The 21,993-nt window shown below is 36.7% G+C and overlaps 2 protein-coding genes across 2 annotated transcripts; both read right to left on the reverse strand.

Annotated features, from left to right (window-relative positions):
* Window positions 1-339: 339 nt before the first annotated feature.
* Window positions 340-2,265, reverse strand: LOC136231063 (small ribosomal subunit protein eS25y). The gene is made up of 3 exons (XM_066020309.1): window positions 2,109-2,265; window positions 1,818-2,027; window positions 340-622 (listed from the first exon to the last, which is right to left on the reverse strand). The coding sequence occupies exons 1-3, from the start codon at window positions 2,109-2,111 to the stop codon at window positions 509-511; spliced, it is 327 nt and encodes a 108-aa protein (XP_065876381.1). The 5' UTR covers window positions 2,112-2,265; the 3' UTR covers window positions 340-508.
* A 3,267-nt stretch (window positions 2,266-5,532) lies between these two features.
* Window positions 5,533-16,217, reverse strand: LOC136229789 (probable xyloglucan endotransglucosylase/hydrolase protein 23). Its single transcript, XM_066018677.1, has 5 exons — window positions 16,178-16,217; window positions 8,505-8,749; window positions 8,210-8,397; window positions 6,782-6,840; window positions 5,533-5,600 (listed from the first exon to the last, which is right to left on the reverse strand). Exons 1-5 carry the CDS (start codon window positions 16,215-16,217, stop codon window positions 5,533-5,535), a joined length of 600 nt encoding a protein of 199 aa, XP_065874749.1.
* Between the last annotated feature and the right edge of the window lie 5,776 nt (window positions 16,218-21,993).

The following is a 21,993-nucleotide window of genomic DNA, read 5'->3' on the forward strand; positions in this document are numbered from 1 at the left end:
CATGATTCCCTACATGTTACTTATGTAAATTACTACAAACGAGTAATAAAGCACCAGGACAAGGATTTACACCGGAGTTTCACGTTCCAGAGCATAGTCCTTGCATCATTTCTGCTTTGCAAGTAGGGAAGTTCAATGGACTTTCTTGGGTGGACATTATGAAAATTCTTCCATGTACAAGTTATCGTTCTGGATTAACAGTTAACAACTCATTCACCACTTATAATTTCAATGATGCATTTCCAGCCAGATAATTAACACCCCTCTGAATGGCCAAGAATTTACTTGGATCTTTCATAACCAATCAACTAAAAACACAGTTTATGCAAATATCAAAAGTGGAAGTAAACCATCGTTCCAATATCGAATAAATTGCAACAAAAAATACCATTCAACTCCATCAAATAAATTACAACACAAAATATCATTTAACTCCAGCAAAATCTAAACAAAAAACTTCAGCCAACACGTTATAGAGAAAATACACATTATAGAGAAAATCTGCTGTCTATGTGTTTGTAGCCCTGGTGTAAATCTGCTGGCTGGCATGAGCAGAAACCATCCTTATCAAGCCTCTGGCCATCAGCTCTCTTATTGCCCTCCTTGCCAATGAACCGTTCACCTGTTAAATACACCATTGCAAAATTAAACACAAAAAAACGAACAAAACAAAATTACATAATATAAACTCGCTTCCATCACTATCATAACTATTAAAGGCACAAGGCGCACTAAGATGCAAAGGGGTCCAGGAGACACAATGCAAGGAGTAGGTGCACGCCTGAGCAACACAAGGCACACTAAAAAAGAATAGAAATATACAAAACCATAAATGATACTTCCTCCGTCCCATCATACAAGTCATTCTAGGTTTTCACAAAAATTAAGAAATACAATTAATATAGAGTCAAATTAATGAATTTACATTGGTTAACTTAAAAAAAATTCTCACTCATGTATGGTTGGGGAATAAACCTCGGAATGTTCAAAAACACATTGAGACATTGAAAACCAAGACAAAAATTCAATGCTTGCACCGAAAAATGAAACTAAAAATTCTTAGAAAGCTAAAACGACTTATATTTTTGGAAAAATTTCACATTCTCAAATGAATTATATAATGGAATGGGGGTAGTAATATTTAAAATATAACCACAGCTAGGCACGCCTTGTCTGTCACCTGAGTGACACAATGACAATTCTAAAGATAGCAGGCACAAGTCAAGAGCAAAAACCTATTAAGTGTCAAAGCCTAAAATATACACGAGTAAAGACTTCAAGTTTCACATTGCACTACAGTTGTGAATTAAAAGCATGCATTGCTCCCTCCCATCTTTTTAGCAGTACAGAAAATTGCATGGAATTCAATTGTTGTAGTGGAAAAGATAAAACATGAAAAGTATCACGTTAAGAAGAAGAAGAAGAAGAAATTATCTACAAGAACCAAATGACTATCTAAGATCAGAGCCAACTTAGTTTCATTCATTGGCAACAAACATACACAACCAAATCTACAGCAAGGACAAAAGGAAGATGCGTGCCAACAGCATTTCTTCTAATTGTATTCTATGGAAGAGGCTATTTCAATACCCAATCTAGCAGCACATACAATAAATTGGTATAAGATTCTGTTGAAACTGCCTTTTTCAGTGAGTTACTAATGCTAACGAATTGAATAATTGTGCATAGAGTCCAGCCCTATCATGTTTGTTTGATCAAGCAGCATGTTAGGTTACATCTATCAAAAATTTCAACAATGCTAAAAGTGCTAACCCAATTAAGATATTTAAAAACAAGATAAAAGAAGGAAGGATTACCCTCAAACGATCGGAGAGGATGGAAGGAGTGATGAGCTTGTATTTCGGGGCTTCAGAGAGAAGCTTATCATAGGTAGCTTGGTCGAACAAGACCATGTTGTTAACCTTCTCCTTTTGCTTTCCTTTACTCCACTTCTTCTTTTTCTGCTTTCCGCCTCCTGATTTCGCCGGCTTCGATGACGGCGGCGGAGCCTTATCCTTCTTTGGCGCCTACAAAATAAACATTAACATCTATCATAAACCAACAGTATGTAGAAATTGAGAATGAGGAAATACAGATCAGAAGAATACCATTGATCAGATACAAAGAGATATGAACCACGGGAAGAGAAGGAGGTCGGAGTCTGGATTGGATTCACAATCACGAATAGTGATTTGGGATGCTACTAGGGTTTATTGTGACCCTTAACAGCACGCGTGCCCCCGAACTTAAAAAACCCTTTAGAATTTGATGATCCAATTCGGCCCAACTTGGTTGGTCTGACCGGGCAGAACAGGGATAGGAGCCCAAACCAGTCGGATTTTTCCTTCCTCCGGAAGAGGAAAAAATTCACTTACAGGAGACTGTTTGGAATTTTGGTTTTCAATTGATTTATTTTATATAAATTAATTCATGTTACAACAACAACAAAGCCTTAGTCTCGAAATGATTCGGGGTCGGCTAACATGAACCATATATTTTGGTTCATGTCATAAGATGTGGCTAAGTTTTACGCTGGCCGCCACAAACCTACCGCAACCCTCCTCCTTTGTCCGGGCTTGGGACCGGCTGTAAATGCCACCAAGTGACCCTCACAGGCGGAGTTATAAATTAATTCACGTTAAAAAAAATGGGTAGAGGCTGAAGCAGTTGCAACAATCTCTTCGGCTCACATCATTACTTTTATGGAAAAAATGGTCATCTGCCGTTTTGGAATTCCGCACACAATTATTACTGATAATGGCAAGCCGTTTGACTGCAAGCCCTTTCAAACATTCTGTGAAAACCTTAAAATCAAACTTCAGTTTTCTTTGGTAGCTCATCTTCAAACTAATGGGATGACCGAAATAACAAACCGGGCGATTGTTCGTGGCTTAAAGAAGAGGTTAGGAAAGGCAAATGGATCTTGGATTGATCAATTACAACATGTCCTATGAGCATATAGAACTACTCCTAGGGCTACCACTGGAGAAACTCCTTTTTCTCTTACATATGGAGCTGAAGCTTTTATCCCGGTGGAAATAGGCTCCTCTAGCCCAAGAGCAACATACTTCTCCATTGATGGAAATGAGGAAGCAATGCGCCGAAAGCTAGATTTTTTAGAGGAACAAAGAGAAGAGGCATTGGTCAAGACAGCTGCATGCAGACAACGTATCAAAGCTAGTCACGACAAACGTGTAAGGCCTCAACAATTTTTTGTTGGGGATCTGGTTATGAGAAATCCCGAAGATTCACAATCTAGAGTTGATAAAGGGAAACTTGGAAGAAATTGGGAAGGACCTTTTCAGGTTGACGAGTGTATCGGCACACATACATATAAGCTTCGGGATTTGGATGATAGGTCAATCCTAATAACATGGAATGTTGTCTCTTTAAGAAAATTCTATCAGTAAACCCACCTTTCGGTAGTTTGTAATCTTTCTTTTTTAACAAGTATAAATTCCTAAATTTGTAAGATCCTGCTTTTAAGCAGTCGAACGAAGCAAATGAATGACAAGTCAAGAAATATGTCTGTGCGATTAACATAGTGCTGTTGAGACTTGCACGTAATAATGTCTTCTGTTGTGAACAGAGAGCTGATCTCACAAGCTTTAGATATGAAGATATCTAGACAACTACATGGATCCGGTGAAGAAGTTCATTGGGATAGGGGACCCAACTTGAGATAACATGATGGATGGATTTATCCGAATGTCACATGTTTCATCTCAAATGTATTAGTAGGTATAAGTAATCCCCAGACTCAAATAAACATTAATTAGTGATTCTGGATTCTGGAGTGTGGTGCTTTGGCTCTGTTCAAACACGATCTATTACATAGGAGACTCTAGAGTATGTGAGGCAGGCGTTGGGTATCACTTAAAGTAAATGCAGATAGTTAATTTTAGATTGAGCCTTCGTCACTCCTAATAGATATGAGCAGTTCTGATAAAGTGGACCTTAAGGTCCAAACACTATGTGCTCATTAACCATTGGATTTGGCTTCTATGTAATCCAATGGTTAATAAATAACTACTGTTTTCACTAATTAAAACACTTTTCCAATTTCAATTTTTAAGATAAAATAATTTAATATTCCATTTAATAACTGAGGGAATCGAGATAGAGATATAAGAGAGAGCCACAAAATTAGGGAAAAAAATTAGAACGAAGAGAGAAAGAGAAGCATCTCCTTTGGATTTGAAGTTCGAAATAAGAGAGACAAATAGCTAAATGAAGGATCTGTGATTTTTCTGATCATAAATTTTCGAAGAACAGAGGGAAAGAGAGATAGAGAGAAAAGAGAGATCGAGATCGGGATCGTGATCTTAGAGAGAGAAAACTACAACAAAGAGAGATAGAGAAGCATACCCATTTGTATTTCCTGGAATTAAGAGAGACAGAGAGCTAATTGAAGAATTTCATGGACATGCAGGTAAAATCAGCAAGGAATATAGGTCTTCGAAAGTAGTCGATGTGTTTACTTGTTTCTGGAAAAGCATTTAACATCTACTTTGAATCATTTTTCCAGGTAAGAATGCAGAAATTAGGTCTCCAAATAGGGCATGGCCAGATTATCGGAGTGTGCTAGTGGAGCGTAACTCCTTTACATCACCAGTGAAGGATCGCCTACTTGCTTTTAAGCAATCTTAAATCAAAGCTACCTCCACCTCCTCTACAGTCTGCATTCGCCAGGTAATTTTGGTATTTTTTGGGGAATAAAGTGGCATCCCTGACTTCTGGACCATGTTACAGCTTTTATCTATTATGTAATTATGTTTCTTTTTTATGGATATTTCAGTCCAACACATCCCAACCCTAGGAGAGGAGGGGAAACATGTGCAGAAACTGCCATTAACATATTCTTTGCCTTGGTGATATAGGGGTAGTTTTATGAGGGTTTTTTTTACAGATATATATTTGGAACAAGCGTTCCGAAGGTTACCAAATGAGAGAAAAAAAAAACAAATATTAAAAAGGAGGAGAGATTATATGTTTGAATTAATTAGAAGAGGAAAAAGTTTAGTAGAACTTAGGATTTATTATTCAACTTTAGCTTTCTAACACGGGGTTTATTTTGTATTTTAAAATTTATTTATGCTTCGATATGGACTAAGATGGAGCATAGTATAAGGGAACTAGCGAAGGAAGTTCTAGGGGAATCTAAAGGTAGCATGCCATCGGGTAAAGACACATCTTGGTGGACAGAAGAAGTACGACAAGCAGTAAAGAGTAAGCGAGAATCCTATAAAATATTGGGGAAATGTAGGAGTGACGAGAACTATGAAAAATACAAAGAGGCTAAAAGGGAAGTAAAGAAGGTCATATGAGATGATAGAGCAAAGGTGAATCGGGATCTGTATACAAGATTGGATACGAAAGAAGGGGAAAGAGACATATATAGAATTGCTCGGATGAGAGATAAGAAGACGCGAGATCTCGGAAAAGTTAAATGTGTGAAGGATGTGGACCAGAAAGTCCTAGTTGGAGATAAGGATATCAAGGAACGATGGAGGTCTTATTTTGATGACTTATTTAATAGAGATCGCAGACACGATGTTGGAGATATAAGTATCCATCACGATATGATAAATCATGAATGCCTGCGGAGAATTCAAAAGGGTGAAGTCAAAATGGCATTAAGTAAGATGAAGTTGAAGAAAGCAGTAGGACCGGATGGCATCCCTATTGAGATTTGGAGATGTTTGGGAGAAAGATGAATTGAATGGTTGACGACGTTCTTCAACAAAATTTGGAGAAACAATAAGATGCCATCAGAATGGAGGAAAAGTATCTTAATCCCTTTGTATAAGAACAAAGGCGATGTCCAAGATTGTGCCAACTATCGGGGAATCAAATTAATGAGTCACACTATGAAACTTTGGGAGCGAGTGATCGAACAAAGGCTAAGGAGGACGGTAAAGATCTCGGAAAACCAGTTTGGCTTTATGCCGGGAAGATCAACTATGGAAGCCATCCATCTAATGAGACAATTAATGGAGCACTATCGAAATAAGAAGAAAGACTTGCATATGGTTTTCATTGACTTGGAGAAAGCATATGATAAGGTACCAAGGGAAGTACTTTGGTGGGCCTTGATAAGGAAAGGCATTTTGCGGAAATATATTGACATCATAAAGGACATATATGAAGGAGCATGCACGAGTGTACGTACTAGTGTTGGGAAGACTGAAGAGTTCCCTATTACGATTGGAGTGCATCAAGGTTCCGCACTAAGCCCATTTCTTTTTTCCATTGTTATGGATGAACTAACAAGTTCACTCCAAGATGGTATACCATGGTGCATGCTGTTTGTAGATGATATTGTGTTGGTTGATGAGACGAAAGAAGGAGTGGAGAGGAAGTTGGAACTATGGAGACACACTCTAGAACCTAGAGGCTTTAAGTTGAGCCGAAGTAAGACAGAATATTTGGAGTGTAAGTTTAGCGGCCATAGGAGTATGGAGGCAGGGACAATCACCCTAGATGGGAGAGTTGTTCAGGCCTCGGATTGCTTCCGGTATTTAGGATCTATTATCCAAACGGATGGAGAAGTAGATGGAGATGTTGCTCATAGGATTAAAGCCGGTTGGTCGAAGTGGAAGAGTCCTACGGGTTTCCTTTGTGACCCCGACATGCCTAATAGATTGAAGGGAAAATTCTACCGGACGGCAATTAGACCAGCATTGTTATATGGTACGGAGTGTTGGGCAGTGAAACACTGCCACATCCATAAGATGTCGGTGGCGAAGATGCGTATGTTGAGATGGATGTGTGGTCATACGAGAAAGGATCGGGTGAGTAAGGACAAAAATAGGGGTCACATCTATTGAGAATAAAATGAGAGAAAACCGACTAAGGTGGTTTGGCCATGTGAGACGTAGAGCGCTTGATGCGCCGGTTATGAGAACCGAAGAGTGGCAAAGGGATGTAGTGGTGAGGGGTAGGGGAAGACCTAAGCAAACTTGGAGGGTGATCGAGAGTGATATGAGTTTACTGGGAATTGAGGAAAATATGGTAGTGGATAGGACGGAGTGGAGGGAGCGAATTTGTGTCGCTGACACGACTTGATTTCACGGTTTTATATGATGGTTCATGTTAGCCGACCCCGAATCATTTCGGGACTAAGGCTTTGTTGTTGTTGTTAAGAATATTACCATGATTTAGTATTCATTGCATTTTTATGTTAGTTTTATAGTTTCTGTTTTTGCGAGTGCCATTGTCTCGCTATGGCGCGCCATCGCCGTGCACCATGTGTCAAGGCTCCATGACCCCTAGAGCTTTAGTGCGCCATGCGCCTTTAATAACTATGATTGTAGCATCTCATATAGTCTATATCAATTCTATTGCAAACTAACTATCTGCTCCATTTTATGCAATTATATTCCCCAATCATGGAATCCCAGATTTTTTTAGTGCATAAAAGATGGTAGCAAGACTTAAAAACCAATACTTAGCACACCGTTCCTCCCACCCCAAATGAAAAAAAGAAGAGAAAATGGCTATGTACATAGAATTGGAACCAAAATTAGTGAATAGAGAAATAACTATCTAAATAAACTATACAAAAATAAAGACATTGAATTAGACGACACAATTGAAGTATTAAAACTGGCATGAAAAGAAAAGCATAAAAATTTCTAATCAATTTTTATCATGAAAAAGGAAAGTTAAAAAACAAATAGAGGTGAATATAGATTACGTGAAATTTTGAGATCATTCATTGTCAGTATTCATTCTGATAGTTAAACTCTGGGTATATATTTTAGCCCAATCTATTTGTAGAGAAATTACTTTGGCATTGGAACTTTAAACTCTGTTGAATAGAGGGTAATATAATATTTAGGGAAAAGTACAAAAATAAACTTTGTGGTTACATCTATTTTCGAATAGCACTCATGTGGTATGAAAGTTTGCAAAGTGGTACCATGTACTTCATTCCGTTAGCAAACACATACCAAATTGACTAATGCTGTTAAAAGTCAAAGGGAAAAGAGTTAATTTGACCCTTATATTTATTTATTTTTATAAATTGACCCCCTTATTATCTAATTATCACAAACAAATCCCAAAATAAAAAATTAAAATCAATTACACCATCTTCTCTATTAATCTTTAATTTCTTTTTTTCTTCTACTTTCTCTCTCTTCTCTTTATTAATTTCTCTCTCTAGATTCAATTCATAAATCCCTTATTTTATTTACATGATGCGCGCTGAGAATTCCAGAGAATGGAGTAGGTGTGGAAATCAACAGTTGGATCAAACCAAAGATAAAATTGTTGCTCTCTGTTGCCTTTACCTTGACTAAAAACATTAGTGTGAAGAATGTATGGATCTCCACTCAAATTCCCCAAGAACTCAAAGTCTATCTCATCCCAATTAGAGCCGTTTGATGACAACTGCAACATCCAAACAATTTATTAGTTAGTAATCTGCAACATATATATATATATAACTAGAGCAGAAGCAATCAAAGAATGGGGGTTGATCCAGAAAACAAACATACATAGTAAGCAGTGAAAGTGCAAGCAAAGTTTCCACGAACGAGCTTGAGTTGCATATCAATCTTGCCAAATAAATACTCATTTTTGGACTGAAATCCAGAACCAGAAGCTTGGTCGAGATTTAGTGTAAGAACATCACCATTGTTGAGTATTTTAGCACGCCCATCTCCCCAAGCAATGTCAAAATCCTGGTTGAAGTTACCAGCAGAAGCAGCAATGAAAGAGGCAGTTGCAATGAGTAAGAGAAGTGAATTGATTCTAGAGAGAGAAATTAATAAAGAGAAAAGAAATTAAAGATTACTAGAGAAGATGGTGTAATTGATTTTAATTTTTTATTTTGGATTTTGTCTGTGATAATTAGATAATAAGGGGGTCAATTTATAAAAATAAATAAATATAAGGACCAAATTAACTCTTTTCCCTTTGACTTTTAACACCGTTAGTCAATTTGGTATGTGTTTGCTAACAGAATGAAGTACATGGTACCACTTTGCAAACTTTCAAACCACATGGGTGCTGTTCGAAAATGGGTGTAACCACAAGGTTTATTTTTATACTTTTCCCTAATATTTATTTATCAGATTAAAACAGGGAATATAAACAGCATTTTGTATGATAATGAAATATCTTATGGAAAGTAAATTAGAAGGAGAATACATGAGAGTATTTTCATCTTTTAGCTAGGAAATATATATACATTGAAGTCATGAGCCATTATATATCTGGAATGAATAGACTTGTGAAACCCTTTAGTGTTACACAATAGATCTTGACCCACCTACACACTTATATACATTTACTTGTATAAGGAGAATGGCATACCATTTGAATATAAAATCCTTTTAGGATGGCACTGTTGCGTCTATTTAGCAGTACTGCCATAAACGTTCATGCATATATGGTGCCAGAAATACCTTCAGAATCTTTTTCAGTTGAAGTTATGTCATCATGATGATGTTAATGTAATTTGATGATTTTGGTCATCCCCTATGATAACCATTTTAGGCAGAGATGCAATTAACAACTAGTAGAATCATGTTGCATGTTTGGGGGCTCTGGAGAGGGAGGCGAGTTGAAGCTTGAGGGATATTGTCCACCAACATCTCCTACATCCCGAGCTGATATGTTGAGCCTGTTGGAGCACTCGAGCTTTAATTATTGCAAAGATAGATTGGACAGTCTTTACACTACTACAGCATAGCCATTTTGTTACCTGAAGCAAACTTGTGTGGTTTAAAATAGATCAGTCCTAGGGTTACCTTCATCATATATAGGTGTCCATATGGGAGAGGAGGCTTCCTTTCTGAAGCTCATTTCCCCCATGAAATGGACTTAATATAAGCAATGTCAAGTTTTCTAGAACCCCTGGAATGGTACCTAATGCTTATGATGTTCTGCAGGCCATCTTCTGGTCACATACTCGAGGCATTGCGTGTTGATCTTGCATCTGGTGTATGCCTTGAAAAGGAGAAGAATGTTAAAGTAGTGAAACCAGCAGTAACTACCTCATCAGCTTTAGCAAAGTTAACTAAGGCAAGTACTTCTAGAGGACCCGTTAAGCAGCAGCGAGGGGAGAAAAAAAGGAACTCCCCAGGAGAGACTAAAGAGGATCCTGAGCAAGGATTACTTAGAAAAAAGTTGCTCTACTTCCAAGATCTTGTATCGTATGCAAAGGTGCATGCTTTCTACTTTTTTTTCTTTTCTAAGTTTGCTTTTAAATTCATTAGGTTTATTTACTTACAAGAATGGGATGGTCTCATGTTATCCAATTTTGTATTGGAGCAACAACTACTACAACAAGCCAAAAGCTAAGTCATGCATTATACCAGGGAATTTACCATGGACATGTGCTTGCTAATATTTCATGATCCAATTTTTTCCACTATTCATTTTTAATCTTAAGTTATGAATAAGATTTTTCTCCGATAATTATATCCTATCCCTTTTTCTATTCGTTTCTGTTTTATTACATGCTTTGAATTTGAAATACCAACTAGATCAAAAAATAAATAAATAAATATTGCATCAGTTATTTAAATATCCTAAGCATAAGCTTTAGAAATGGCAAAAAGGATTAAGAGAAACAATTATATAGTTATTATTTTCTTAATGAACCAAATTACTTTTGCAGGTAGTATTGATATGAAGACAGCAACCAAAGTAATAGTAAAATGATGGATTAAACCCTACTAGGACATAAAACACCAAATCCCTAAAATTTTGTTACAACTAAACATATTATTCAAAATTTCTAATAGTCACTATTTAGGTTTGAGCTCTGCTTGCAATCCTAAATTCCATGGTTTTGCTGCATTGGTCTAGAAATCCCAACTGGCATGGTTCCTCCATCACAAGTAGAAATTGTAAGGAATAAGGATTCTAAAAAAACTAATGATTCAATTATCAAGAAGAAGTCATTCTCAATTCGCATGTCAATCTAGACCTCGTAATAAGATACAACTTACCAGTTATAATTCATTAATCAAATGATTATGTTCCGCGAATGAATTGTCTACTTCAACTTCTGCAACATTTGACCTAGCAAATATAGTACAAATCGAGTAAGCTTACCGAACATAATAAAAAGTATAAATAAAACACATAATAAAAAGGTAATACATGCGCACCTAACTAATGTGCATGATTTTTTAGTATGTTTAGTACTTCGACATATAGAGCAATGTCTAACTTTTCCTTTCCTATCTCTCCATGAGTTTAGTCATTTTCCACTTCCTTTAGTCTTCACCTGAAAAGGATCTAGATACCAATTTTCTTGTGAAGTTCCAGTTATGAAGCTTTCTGCAGAAGATCGCCTAGTAGACAGATTTAATTCCTTAACTTTTGTTCCAATAACCCTTCAAATGAATTTTTTTACTATCTCGATACCTTCAATTGAAACAACAGCCTCGTCAATTAAGCTGGAAGCAAGTTTGAACATACTGTTATGTCTTATTATCAAAGAACTATCTCCACCATCCCGACTTTGACACGTTTCTTTATGAACTCTTGAAAACATTGTCCATCTTCTACAAATATACTCTTTTGGCAACTTCATAATCTGTTTCACTCGTAAAAAAGCCAAAATATGTTTGCAAGGAATACCTTCAAACCCAAACATTCTACAACTGCAAGTCACTATGTTTGACACTTTATTATGTACAAGTGTTCGCATTCTAAGGTTGTTATTGAACACCCTTTTAGTCTTGTAAACACCCTGAACGTCATCCTCGAGTAAAACCTCAACATAATAGCCATTACCATCATGAAGCTGAACTTGAAAATACCCAAAATATTTTTTTGTATATAAATTAGCCATTTGGACTTCCATTAGCATCCCTAGCCTTAAAACAAGTGTCTCATTCAAATCTTTATGGTCTTGAACCAATTCTTCACGTCTCTGATGAGCAAGTGCCCTATTAAAACGTGTGATAAAATCCATCAAACTGTTTTCTTTACTGCAGTAACGATTAATGAACGCATGTTCAGATTCAACCCTTTGACTGCTTGATATCCCTGTTGAAAAATACTTCTTGACAAATGCAGGAATCCACTTTTTGCACAACTCGAACATTTTTTCCAACCATTCATTATCAGTTTGTTCACTTATTTCCAATTCTTTAAACCATCTTTTATCAAATTCTTATTCAGACTCCGAATCCCATATGCACTTCTTAAAGAACTCGTAGTAGTTTTTCATAAAAACAACATTAGTTTTCTCAGGAAATTTCTTTAGAATATGCCATATACAATACCTATGAAATGTGGTTGGCAAAACTTGAGCAATTTTCTTTGACATCGGTTGATCTTGGTCGGTGATAATAACATGCGGGTGACCATTAGGCATTGCCTTAAGCCAAGTGTTCAACAACCATACAAATGATTCAAAAGTCTCATCACTTAAAAATGCACATCCAAACCCCGTTGTCTGCCCATGGTGGTTCACGCCTACAAAAGGAGCAAAAATCATCTTGTAACGATTGGTGTTGTATGTCGTATCAAATACAACCACATCACCAAAATTTGAATATGCTCTTCTTGCAATTGAATCAACCCAGACACATCTAACCAGCCTTTGATCTTCATCAGTGTCAAATTTAAAAAAGAAATCGGGATTCCTTCTCTTGTTCAGCTTTGAAATGCTCATACAGAATATCTACATCATGTCCTTTTACTTTTTCTCTCTCATCTCGGACCGCATTCTTGAAATCCCTTTCAATACAATCGACATTTTCATGTCCACCAACTTGTGTTTCAAATAATCCAAGTTGTTGGTATAATGGAATGTCAACCTTTTTTAGGTCTTATATAAGATTCTTTTTAGCTTCTGTAATTTTACGATGTGATGATAATATGTGAACTCAGCTTGGTGTTGTAGGTGGATGATTGTGTTCCTCTGTAAAAGTCTTCACAACATAAAAACTTTCATCACGACTTACCATTAATTTTGCATTGCACCCTGTTCGAATATTCTTTCGATCTCTTTCTTCAATTTGATTGTTGTTTCTCCATGTCCCATTAGTTTCCCCTTCTTTGAAACATACATATTTTTTCCAAGTAACTATTTCCTTTTTCTTGTTTTCCTTGCTTTTTCTAACGCTAAATCCAGCTTTACGTGCATAGTTGTTGAGCGATTTCCGCAAGTGCACGGTATACGCTTGTAGTAATAAAAGATATCGATCCCACAGGGAACGTTTTTCGAACAAAACTTACTTATAATCGATTAAATTTACTTTTAGGTTTATAGTATGGAAAAATCGTTTAATCGGTTTTGGTTTTGAAATTGCTAGAATGAGAATTAGATAGAGTATGAAAACGTTAGAAAATATTCTGATTTAAGAATGAATTTGCAAGATAGGAACTTTTAGTACTTTTTAGAAAAGTAAACAGATGTATTTGTTTGCATTAAGCAAAGAAAACAACTTTAAACTTTGTACGAATTATAAAGATGAAATAAATGACGGAACCTCTAATTAATCGGCTTTGAACATGACAAAACCCTTTCGGGATAGTTGCCCTTAATCAAATTAAAACTCTTTCGAGATAATAATTTGCCTAAGTGTTCAACAAAGTTTCCTTGTAAAGATTTTGGATTAAATACGTTTTAATGAAAACACCAGCAGTCACTTTAGTGGATTAGTATAGAATTTATGCAGAAATTCCGAATCAAGTGATTCAGAAGTTAGATTTCGATTCTGTTCAAAAGCAATATGCTGTACACACATTGTTTATTCAATAATAACAAGTTTAGTAGCGTTTAGACATTGTTCCAGTTTAGTTTTCATTTTGGTAGTAGACCGACCCAGTCTCTATTACGAAGATTCAACGAGAAGATTGAGTAGAGGATCCGCCCCTGAGCCTGACAAACTCTAACGAAACGCAAGGAAAGGATTGACAACCCATTCACTTGCAAGTCGTCGAATGTTTCCATGCTCCATGTTCTCTGTAAACTTGTATCAATTTATATTTCATCTAATAAAGTCCGTTCTATTCGATAGATTTTTATGCAGCACTTATGGTTGAAGGTAGAGAGGTATAATAACTCCAGAACAACTAATGAAGGATAGGAAAGTTGTTTGCAGATCTCAGGGACTTCTTGCACAAGGAGATTGAAGAAGAAGACCCTACGCTTGTGGAGGAGGATTTTAATATTAATGTGTCTTCTGTTTTCCGCACTGACAATGATCTTTGACCAAGTTTAATTCAATAAACTCCGAATTGGCCTACTTGTGTGACGTTTCTAATAATGGCCTTGTGTATGCATTAGAGTCTCCTAATAGCATTTTCAACATGCATAACTCATCTTTAATTCCAAACAAAAAAAAACTCATCTTTAATTGACACTAATCTTGGTAAATAGGAGAACCCTAATTTCTACATATCTTCAACTCTCCATCAACTCTTTATTTATAGATGTTGAAGAGTCTTGATTGAAGTGTCGTGTCCGTTGTGAAGGATCGTGTCCGTTGCGAAGGATCATGTCCGTTGCGAAAGGACGTCTTTATCCACCCGAACGATCGCGTTTCGTCGAAAACGAAAGTATGTAACTATGCCTCCAAAAACTCCTGCTCGTACCGAGAATATTAAATTCTCTACCGAGAATGGGGGAGCATCAATTGGTCTTCAAACGGAAGGAAGGAGAAGCTGGGGAACGCGTGTCACGACCGTGAATTTGGGGGCCGCGGTCGCGGCACGGAACGTTTTTTGGTTCTTCTGCTTTCGTTCGCGTCCTCGATTTGACGTTATTAATTTCTGTCGTCTTTGACTCCTTTTGTAGGGTTTTTCTTCTGTTTTCGAGCTCTTTTCGTTCCTATTTGGATTTTACCAAATATTTATGTACCTTACAAGAAAGAAACATATTCGAGAGTAATAGCTTCCTAAACAGTTATAAATAGCATAAATTCGTAGCAATATTGATGTAATTATTGATGATATTTTAGGTATATTTTGGGCTTAACAAATCTCCACACTTAATCTTTTGCTAGTCCCGAGCAAAATTTCACTGAATTTATTCTTTAACTAATCTCTTTATAAAAATAAAACATATATCTCTGTATTACCTTTTGAATTAGTTAAGCCGAAAAGACTAGCTTCGCATGGCAAATTTATACGCAAAATATCAAACTAACTTAGTATAAATACGATATATCATTCGTCTTGTATTTCCAATTTTGAATTGAAGCATTCGGGACGATATAAGCACGCATGTTATTGAGTCTTTCGTCTCAAGGCATTTCAAAGCACAAATTTCTTTTCCCAAACCTAAACTAATATATGAAATATATTATATATTTAAATAAGTACTTGGGTTAATTATTGCTTAGTTACGCCCGAGATAAGGGTGGTCTTGATCGTAACTTTATACGTATTTTATTGCTTGGTGTTTGCTTAAGAGGTACCGACCATGCCATGGGTGGACGCAATCGTTACTTTAAACTTATACACGCTTATAATTTTTGCTTTTAACGTTCCTTCCATACCTCGATTGTGATAAGGGTAGTCGCAACCGTGGCCAAAAGTAAACGGTACTTAATTTTCTTCCCTTTCATACCTCGATTGTGATAAGGGTGGTCTCAATCGTGGCCAAAAGTTAAGAATTCAACTAATTAATATGAATTATAAAATTGTAACTTGGGAAAAAGAAAGATAGCACATCCATCCTATATTGACTTAAAATTCAACATGTACTATGGCTAAAGTTTCCTTAAAAACTTTAATTGGTGTTAATGTAAGACGAAATCAAACCGAGCTAAAAATTGTTAGTTCAATTTAATGCCTATAAACCTAATTGAAAACTTAAAATAAGATTTATTGTATCATGAATTGCATGATATAAAATAGAGATTGAAAATAAAGAATTTTTTTGTTACTTAAATACATTTACTCGAGACAATTTTACTTAAAATCGTATCGGAGATTTGTGAAAAATTTGAAAAATATTACCCGTATACGTATAGAAATATTCTTTCTAACAATAATGATAACCTAAACAAATAATCATATTAACCTATGGTTAATTTATAAATATATGAAAAATGTGTTACAATATATTAGTGTTGAAAAATAAAATGTGTTGCATTTGTAATAAAATTATTCGTTGCAAAATAATATTTTCGTAGCATTTATTCGTTTTGCAAAATAATATTTTCGTTGCATTTATTCGTATATGTATAGAAATTGATATATGCATGTCTCCTCCCACACTTAAATTGGACCATGTCCTCATTGGTGCAAAAATAATGGAGAAAACATAAAAAAAAATAAATACGAAATAAGGCATACGAAACAAAGATAGAAATTGTAGGAAATTAAACATTCAACATAAAATTAAAAAGAGAAAATGTACCAAACATATGAAAAATAAAATTGTATCAAATTATAACAAGATAATAAAAAATAAAATGAAAGAAAACAACATATGCTTGAGGCGGGGAATCCGGAGGTGTAGGTGAAGTCTCCACATTGCGGCGTCGGAAAAAGGAAAGCATCCGATGCCGAGTCGATCTATGCTCACGCCTCAAAAGGTTGAGGTTGTCATTCATCACCATATTATTTTCTACCAAATCATCAATTCTTAAGTTCATTTGACGATTGTTGGAATTGATTTGGTTCAAAATCCTCCGCAAATCCACCGGATCATCCGCTTGAGGTGCTTGGGGTTGTGGTTGAGCTTGGGGTTCATTTTCCTCTCCTACCGCCTCTCCGCCGCCTTCGGTACCTGCAAATTGAGAACTTGAAGTGCCACCACCCATAGTGCCACGAAGGTGGGCAATACGGGAGGCATACGAAATAAAGACGGGGGGACCTTGTGGAAACAATAAATGATCTCGCTCAAGAGCTGAGATATCCAAAAGTGGAACATACCCACGGTAGGTGGACATGTCAAAATCAGCCAATTCACCCCGAGCTCCCAACACAATAGCGGTGATAAAATTACAAAGAGGGATCTGAATGGTAGTAGCCCTCGAGGCACGGAACAAATTATCGAACATCATGCCAATGCTATCAATCCTCAAACTTTTAAACAAGCTATCCAAAACATATAAATCCCGAACCTGAACCTTTGAACTCTCAACACGCCCAAACAAGGAGAAACTCAAAAATTTGTGAAAGAAGAACACACAATTGTCCTTAATCAACTTGCTTGAAGTGTTCTTGGAATTAAAATAGTCTTGGTCCGAAAGAGTTTGCCAAACCGCATTATTATCAAAATCTTTAGGCTTATCATAAAAATTAGAGGTAGGGAAACCAAACATATTTCCCATTGCATCATAATCAATGGTGTATGTGATACCATTATTCCTAAAAAAGATTGAGGTTTTCTTCTTATTCATGGTCAAAGTGACCAAAAATTCCACCACATATTCATTAATACGCGGAAAACGCATATTAACGAATTCTTGCCAACCCAACGCCTCAATAAAAGCATCAATTCGAGTAGAGAAATTCAATGTTCTTACCGAATGGAAGTCTAAGAAGTGCATATCCACAAATTGGCAATCGGCTTGTGAAAAATGTTTGAAATGAACGGCTTCTTCCTCCGAAGCGATGTCAAAATAAGCTCCACATTGTACCCGAAGGCGATTAGCTTCCGTAACAGCGGGCTTGTTACCTGTTAGGGATTATAGCCAGTTAATCAACTGTAGCGCATCGGAATTGCGGTTTAAAATTTATTTCTAATCCCTTTAGTTTGATCTTTGTCCGTTAACCATTGATTGAATAAAACCTTTTGGATCCGTTTAGGGATAAAAACTTACCCGGACTGTCTCTTCTAGAGACGGCTGAAGAATCCACAAAGTAGTAAGATCTCCGTAGTCAAGTGCACGAACAGCTATCGAGCTAAAACCGGTGCTAGCCGAAGAACGGAGGAAGAACTGGAGAGAAAAGGAACTTTTACAAAATTCCCACTTTCTCAATTTTGGTGGTTTTGCCGAAAATCCAAAGTGATTTTCTATGGTGGCCGAATGTGTGTGTTGGTTAATTAGGTTTAGAGTGTTTTAATTTATATATATAGTGTATTCCTAAACCTAATTGGTTTAGGGTTAATTGGTTAATTACAAAACTAATCCAATCCTAATCTAATTACATAAATAAATACCAATAATATTTATTATATGCAATTAATTATGATTAGATTAAATTTAATTACCCCAATCAAATGAATAATACTAATTAATAAATTGACGTATTAATCCAATTAATTATTCACCGAATGCAATTTCATTAATTTACAAATTAACTAATTACATCCCGCAAACTAATTAATCAATTAAATACTCAACACTAAAGACCATTAACCAATTACTTTGATACAAAGTATCAATTAATCAATTAATTAACCACCAATTAATTACCTTGACATTTTACTGTCAATCAATTAATTAATTCTATCTCTCCAATGTACCGTTCTATAAGTTTTAGCTCAGATGTTCGATGTGCACGATCCTATGGGACTATCCTTAGCTAGCTGTAGGCTTATGGCTCACAGACAGTAAGTGGGTTCTAGCAAACCATTACTGCCCCTAACTAAGACAAAGTTTCAGCAGTCTAAAGATGCAGAGACCCTGTAGTTATCTCTTAACTTCTTTTACCATTTGATATCGATATTATAAACTAGAGGCATAGCGGCTGTCATTCTCTCTGATGTTTATGATATTTCTTGATCTTAAGTAGATTGATGAAACAGATAAGTAAACTACTTATCAGGGTGTGGCCACACACTTATCAATCTCACTTATCAAGTGGCCTGTGATATCATCTCACTATTACATGAGTGGTAATTCCATCACTTCAATATCAATACCAACATGTTCACCTGTTCACCCAATCATACCCGTATTTGGCATCCTGTTACAGACCTGTTAGGCGTATGTCAAAGTGAACCGGATCCCATATTGATATTATAATGAAATCTGGTCTGAAGATAGTTAGAGACCTACTTAAGAAAACTAATGACACAACCACCATGTAGTTTTCTCGGGCGGATCGATCCAGTCACATGTATACAACATGTACCCATATTCACAACTGACTTATCAAGTGATATGGCTAGTATCAATTACTACCATACAGTCGTCGAATATACAAGTCTGTGGTCCTAATCATTCCCATGATAGAATAGACTTGGGATATGGTTTTATGATTATCAATCAATGGATTCTCTATTCATATTATAGTACAAGATATAAATGAACTAGATTAATGCCTTTATTAATGTGACACAAATACATTTTATAAGAACCAATGCCTATGAACTAGGGCACACCAACAGTCTCCCACTTGAACTAGTTCAAAGCGGGTATTGCCCTAAACACTATAGATCTAGTACTACCAATTGCCTCGGTAAACTGACCAGCGGCATTGTTCTCAGTGTCAACCCTCTACAATGTAATGTCACCGAGTAAGGTGTTACTATCTAAGTATGCGTTTGGATCTCTTGTGTGACATGGGATCCAATGCTTGTGCTATGGCCTCATTATTGTCACAGAGAACATCTACTGATCTTAGGAGAGTTTGACCTACTCCTAAATCAGTTATGAACTTCTTAATCCAAACTTTTCATCTGCATCATCGCATGCAATGATGTACTTATCTTCCGTCATAGAATCGGCAATGGTTGGCTAATTTAAGGATCTCCAACTAATGGCATCACCATTCAGGAGAAATCTATACCCAGTATGTGGCTGGTTATCATCCTTAAAACCTCAGTCAGTGTAACCTGATATTGCCATTCCTCCTACCCATCAAATACTAAGAAAAACATCCTTGGTACGGTTGAGGTACTTTAGGATTGCCTTGACTATCTTCCAGTGTTCCTTATCGGGATCTGACTGGCACCGATTAGTCATGTTTGGTGCAACACACAACATCTGGCCTTGTACATAACATAGAGTACATGATGGATTCTTGTCTATGTACGATGCCTGACTCAAGCCTAGAAGTCGGTTGGATCTAACCTTGTAGATCTTGATCGTCTTCTCCTAAGTTTTTCATTGTGAAGCATTTACTCAACCACTGCTTGATCTTGCAGTGTTAATATATTACTTCCATTGAGCAGTATGTCATCGACATACAATATTAGGAAAATGGATATGCTCCCACTGAATTTCATATACACACAGGGTTCATCAGAATTCTGTACGAATCTACTTGAAACACCACCTGTATTACCGGTTTAGCCTCCTCAATGTTTTGAGGATCTATATCGGTTCCTAAAGCATCCTCAGCATAAGCTGCAAGAGTTTGTGAGTCTTGAATCTCAATGAGATCAATATCACTCCCACTGTCTACTTTGGAAAGGAATTCCTTTTCCAAAAAGATTGCAAACCTAGCCATGAATGTTTTATTCTTGGCTGGGTTGTAGAAGTAATAACCCTTAGTTTACTCAGGGTAACCCACAAACTGGCATTTCACAGATCTGGACTCAAGTTTGCCACTCATCAATTTCTTGATGTGTGCATTATAGCCCAAATCTTCATGAACGAAACATTGGGCTTTTGGCCCATCCATAATTCATATGGTGTTCCTTCAAATGCCTTACTTGGTGTATAATTATGTGAGCAACGGTTTCCAAAGCAAATCCCTAAAAGGAGATAGGGAGAGAAGCTTGACTCATCATTAAGCGGACAATGTCGAGCAGGGTCCTATTCCTCCTTTCCGACACTCCATTCCATTGGGGTGTACTAGGAGGAGTGAGTTGGGAAACAATCCCACACTCTCTCAAGAATGAGACAAACTCTTGGCTCAAGTATTCGCCCCCTCTATCAGACCGGAGCGCTTTTACTTTCTTGCCAAGTTAATTTTCTACTTCATTTTTAAAATCTTTGAATCTCAGAAGAGTTTCAGATCTATGTTTCATCAGATACACATACCCGTATCGGTTATAGTCATCTATGAAGGTAACAAAGTACAGAAAACCAGATCCAGCACTAGTGCTCATTGGACCGCATACATCTGAGTGTATCAGCTCCAACAGCTCTGTGGCCCTTTCACCAGTTTTGGTGAAAAGCGCCTTTGTCATCTTCCCTCTTAAACAAGATTCATATGTGTCATAAGACTGTATGTCGAATGACCCTAACGCTCCACTAGAGTAAAGCCTAGTTATGCGTTTCTCATTTATGTGGCCAAGACGACAGTGCCAGATATATGTAGGAATTCAGTTTATTAGTCTTAATCCTTTTAGCTTTTATGTTATAGATTGATTCGTTATGTTTTAGATCAAGGATATACAAACCATTTTCTAGAAATGCGGTTCCATAAACAATATTGCCACGATGTATAGAAATCATACCACGTCCAATATTAAAATTAAAACCATAAATATCCAACATAGAAACTGAAATAATATTCTTGCGCATTGCAGGTACAAGATAGCAATTTCTAATTTCTAAAACTAATCCACTAGGTATCTCTAAGAATAATCTTCGATCTTTAAGGCCTCTACATGAGCACCATTGTCGACTCGAAGATCCACTTCACCAGATCCCAGCAATCTCCTATTTCTTTGTCCCTGCACATTTCAACAAATGTGAGTACCACATCTAGTGTTTACAACCCAAGATGTAGAAATAGCCAGATTAATTCCAACAACATAAATACCTGAACCAGAAGCTTCGTCCTTCTGTTTCTCCCTTAGCTTTGGACACGCATTCTTCCAGTGTCCCTTCTCATTACACTCATGGCAGATATCATCTGCTGAGGCCAACCTGCCTTTAGAAGCTGTCGCCTTCCTAGCCTTGGGCTTGGCCTTTTGGGCCTTCGCTTTGGACTTGGACTTGGCCTTTCCCTTAGGCACGTTCCCTTTGTTAACCAGCAACACTTCTGGAGTCCTCTTGCAGGATTGCTCAGCAAGTTTCAACATGCCATGCAATTCTACTACAGACTTATCAACGCCCTGCATGTGGTAGTGCATGATAAACTGATTGTAGGATGCCGGAAGTGATCCAAGAATGATGTCGACTGCTAATTGTGCAGGCACTGGTGAGCCAAGCCTTG

The sequence above is a fragment of the Euphorbia lathyris genome, chromosome 5, assembly GCF_963576675.1.
Source record: "Euphorbia lathyris chromosome 5, ddEupLath1.1, whole genome shotgun sequence".
In the NCBI taxonomy this organism is placed as follows: Eukaryota; Viridiplantae; Streptophyta; class Magnoliopsida; order Malpighiales; family Euphorbiaceae; genus Euphorbia; species Euphorbia lathyris.